We start from the raw sequence: 4,309 nt of genomic DNA on the forward strand, positions 1-4,309 counted from the left end.
CCAGGCTCTTGATTTCAGCTAACTGAAACAAGAAAATTCAGTTGGTTTCTGACAACTTTGGGGCATTATAACTTTCTATCAATGTGTTTTCATCCCTAAGTCCCTATGGCAGGTTAGTAAAGCAGTGTTTTGTGAACAAACTTCACTCACTAGGGTTGGCTTATTGTTACTTGGAAATGAGCGGAGATGGAGACTGAATATTGGTTGTTTGTGTCGACTGTGTAAAGTTTTAGTATCTAAAACTAAATTTGGTTCGGTTCTTTTTCAGTTAGCTAAATTTGAGTTTTTATGTTTTCATCTGAAGTGGGTGCTCTGTAACTTGAGATCTGTTTGGGGTTAGCTGATAGCCATTGAAACAAGATAGAGTGTGATTATAGAGGAACAACTCCTAGTAGAGGGGTATGTCGAGCCCTCATGTGTAATTGAGAGAAACTGGACCGAGAGTGGTGGGTTCAGACTTGTCCAAGGCTGAAAATGGGTCAATGGTTGATTTAGGAAATTGAAGGGGATCTCCACCACTATGTGCTCTAGTTGTCTCTAGTTAGTTTGTGTACGTGAATAGGTTTTGGCGCTGTGGATATGGATACGATTGGGCCTCAAATATCTGAGCCTAGAGAAGTCTTCAGCTTGCCCCTACTGGTGAGTAAGCTCTCTGTCTGCTTCTCTGTCGAAATATTATTGATCAGTGGCTGCCCTGCTGAGTTTGATACCACGCGTGCCTCAGGGTTGAGGCCTCGTGTCCCATGCATGAAGTGAGCTAGTGGCTCCACGTGTGCGCGCTGCAGTGATAAGAACAAATACATGCTGTAGTTTTACCTCCCCTCTTGCCAGCAGGGCGTGGTGTAGACTTCACTGCCTCCTTGTTATTCTAGGAACCAGATCCGCTGCCTTACGGCAGCCTGCCGTGCGCTCGTCGATCTTCAAACCAACGGTGATCTGCTGCCCTCTCCTTTACCGTATAGAGCAGCCCAACAGAACCAATTCGGCCCACTTTTTCCTTATTTCTTTCTCCAGTCCTGTGGCTCCCGTAGGCTACACCACCATCAGCACAGCGCCAATAAAACAGAGTGCAGAGAGCAAAAATTCATAGCGATTGAGATTGTTTAAACTGGATATGAAAGAAAGTGAATACAAGTATTGATCCACTTGATATTGTTTTCACTGAACACTCCATCTACCTTGCAGTTAGCAATAACAAGATACAACAATAAACTACAAAATAGCATTGACTTGCTTCACAGCTCAAAGAAATTTTCAGTTTTTAGATCATCACTGCTTGCTCCAGTCAACAGTTGAGTGAAAGAATTGATGGTGTTATATTCTTTATGGAACTGAATGTTAATACTTGCTGGATTGCTTGTTTCCTTTACCTCTTGTGCCTTGCAAGAAACAAATTATAAAAAAATCAGATATACATGGAACTAAAATACTGAATGACATGCTAAAAAAATCAGATATACATGGAACTCACTTGTTCAGAATTTTGATATACCTTCGGTGCTTGTACATGCAATATATTTTTGCTTTGTCCTTTTTTCCTCCCCTTGTGCTTTCCTTCCCACCCAAATTTTTGTCTCTTTGAACTTCTTATGCGGACCTCTTTTTTCTTTAATTGTGCATTACTCAATGTATCATTTGGTACAACAATATCAACCTGAGTTGCATTCTTTTCAGCATTAAAAGGACCACTGCATATATTAATTTTGTCTTCAATCTGTTGACCAAGAAGATCAATCGTGTTGTCCATCAGTGAGGTGCACTCTGGATAGTAGGCTGCTCGATGTGCCAAATTGAGAAGTTTTTGAGAAAAATATCTGTAACGGCGCATTGCATCAAACTTTGGATTCTCAATTACAATTCTACCATTCTTGTCCTGTACAGTGCCACTTCGTGCTTGTCGTGTCCACCGTTTCAATATATATTGTGTAGGCAATGACTTGATATTCATTAAATCAAGAACTTTCAAAGCATGAGCACATATTATACCAATTCTATTAAATAAGTTGCAACTACATATTGCTGTTTGGTCCAAAGGATTACCGATTACTATGTACTCCTCGTCAAGGACTACATCTTCACCGAGGCTCCCGGTTGCAACAAGGTATTCATTGTTTCCATCCAATACCTTAGCACATGCTGTCATGGACCTTTCATATTGACCTTGAAAAGCTTCAAACACAATAGGTGTGTATGATTTACTTGCCTGCAACAACATAGGTATCTTTATTATGACCCTTGGTATTTTTTTCCTTGATTCAAATTCTGAGTTTAGCTCATTGTTTCTTTTTCCTTGCACCACCCTTTCAAAATGTTTAAGAAAGCGAATAATGTCAAAATCTGATTTGAAATGAATTTTCAAATCATTGTTTAGGCTCTCACTTAATTGCGTGCTTCGCATGCCCAATGTGCAAACATGTTTCATATAACATTCAGCCCATTTTTCTTTTAACTTGTAAATGCTATCTAACCAAGATTGCTTTTCTACCTTTGTCCTCAAGATGGCAAATTCTCTTTCAAATTTTTCCTTGTCCTCATACTCAAACATGCATGCACTAAAATCAGCAAGAACATTTAAGCCTTTTTCCTTTTGACGAAGAGGCAAATGTTTTATAGCATTCTGCATTATGTGAAAGCTGCACAATCCATGCCATGTCTCTTGAAACACTTGCTCAATCGCCTTTCCCATTGCATAATCTTGGTCTGTGTAGATTGTTTTGGGTTGCTTTCCACTATGTGCTTGTAGAAAAGTCTCAAAGAGCCATTTGAAAGACTCAAATGTTTCATCATACATTAGAGCAGCACCAAAAACTATAGTTTGTCTAAACTGATTGAATCCAACAAAGACACCGAAAGGCCGGCTCTCTCTATTCGTCCCAAAAGTAGTGTCAAACGAAACAATGTCACCAAAGTGTATATAATCGGCAATCATTCTAGCATCAGCCCAAAATATATTTGCAATCTTCTCTTCAGCATCCATTTGTGTCGCATATTGGAACGCCGGATTCTCTACCATTTTATCCTGGAAATATTTGAGCATGCTTCCAGCTTGACCATATACCATCTCTCGTTGTCGCTTGCCACGCAAATAGTTTTTATGGTCACGAATGGTGTAACTCAAATTAAGCGGCCCACCCACTTGGCGACATGCTAATTCATGTGATGCTTTTGGTCCTATTCCCGAGTCATCAGCTGTTTCAATTTCAAAAGCTTGCAAATCTGAAATTTTCCTTTGTGACACCATCAAGTGGAATGTTTCTGGCAAGTGAAGGTTATGGTTGTGTTCTAAATTCAAATCATAAACTTTGTATCCACCAAACTCTTTATCTTTTACAAGTCCCATACGCACTTCACAATCAGTTCTAGTTTCAGCTCGATGACACTTTACTTCATACCCCTTTTTATCTTTCCCTCGATGACCTTGATTAGCACAAACAAATCTACATGACGTGACGTTTCCATCAATCTTACTTGTATTTGAGTACCTTTTTCTAACATCAAAACCTTTTTGACCACTATACGCTAACCAAAATCTCCAGCCCTCATCTGGATTTCTGAATTTCATTCCAATACGAGGAATCAAACAGGGCAACACATTCTCCCTAAAAAAGACAACTAAAATTTAAAAGAAAGGAACAAATGGACCATGATATTAGGAATAAAAATAAAGTGGTGCATCTCACATGTTTGATCCGTTGGTCGCATCTTCCTCCATCTTTGCTTCTCAGCTTTTTGCCTTGTCCGTTAGTTGGTTCCCTTCGTCGCTGTCTCTCTGTATTTGGTGCTTTTTGCCCTGTCCGTTGGTTCCTTTTGTCACTGTCTCTCTGTATCTGGCGCCAAAACAGGCAGCCTTTCCCGCTGCTTTTTCCTCCCACGGTTTTCCCTCCGTTGCGCTGTGCTCCTGGATGAAAGAAATAAGAAACGAAGAAAAGAAGTGGGCCAGAATTACACTGTTGGGCCGCTCCATACACTACTGAGGGAGAGGACAGCAGATCACCGTTGGTTTGAAGATCGACGAGCGCACGGCAGGCTGCCGTAAGGCAGCGGATCTGGTTCCGTTATTCTAACCAGGGTCAGCGAGTTGTTTTCTGTCCACGTTCCCGTGTCCGTGCAGACTTGTGCTTTGCAATTCATCTTCCCCGAGCCCGCCCTTTTGCCATAGTTCTGCTTTCAGCTGGTGACCGCGCCCTCCACCTCTCAACCCCACCATGGCTAGGTCGTCTCGAGGAGTGGCTCGCTCGTGTCGCTCACATTTGGTAATTACCTTAGGCTAGTGAAGCTCGTGGAGCTTTCCTTTTCAGTTCTACTACCA

General features: G+C 41.2%; 1 protein-coding gene across 1 annotated transcript; it reads right to left on the reverse strand.

The window, feature by feature from the left end:
- Nucleotides 1-1,098: 1,098 nt before the first annotated feature.
- On the reverse strand, nucleotides 1,099-3,886 carry LOC103641487 (protein FAR1-RELATED SEQUENCE 5-like). Its single transcript, XM_020545878.1, has 3 exons — nucleotides 3,681-3,886; nucleotides 1,472-3,599; nucleotides 1,099-1,379 (listed from the first exon to the last, which is right to left on the reverse strand). Exons 1-3 carry the CDS (start codon nucleotides 3,710-3,712, stop codon nucleotides 1,236-1,238), a joined length of 2,304 nt encoding a protein of 767 aa, XP_020401467.1. The 5' UTR covers nucleotides 3,713-3,886; the 3' UTR covers nucleotides 1,099-1,235.
- Nucleotides 3,887-4,309: the final 423 nt, after the last annotated feature.

Source organism: Zea mays, chromosome 10 (assembly GCF_902167145.1).
Source record: "Zea mays cultivar B73 chromosome 10, Zm-B73-REFERENCE-NAM-5.0, whole genome shotgun sequence".
Lineage (NCBI taxonomy): Eukaryota > Viridiplantae > Streptophyta > Magnoliopsida > Poales > Poaceae > Zea > Zea mays.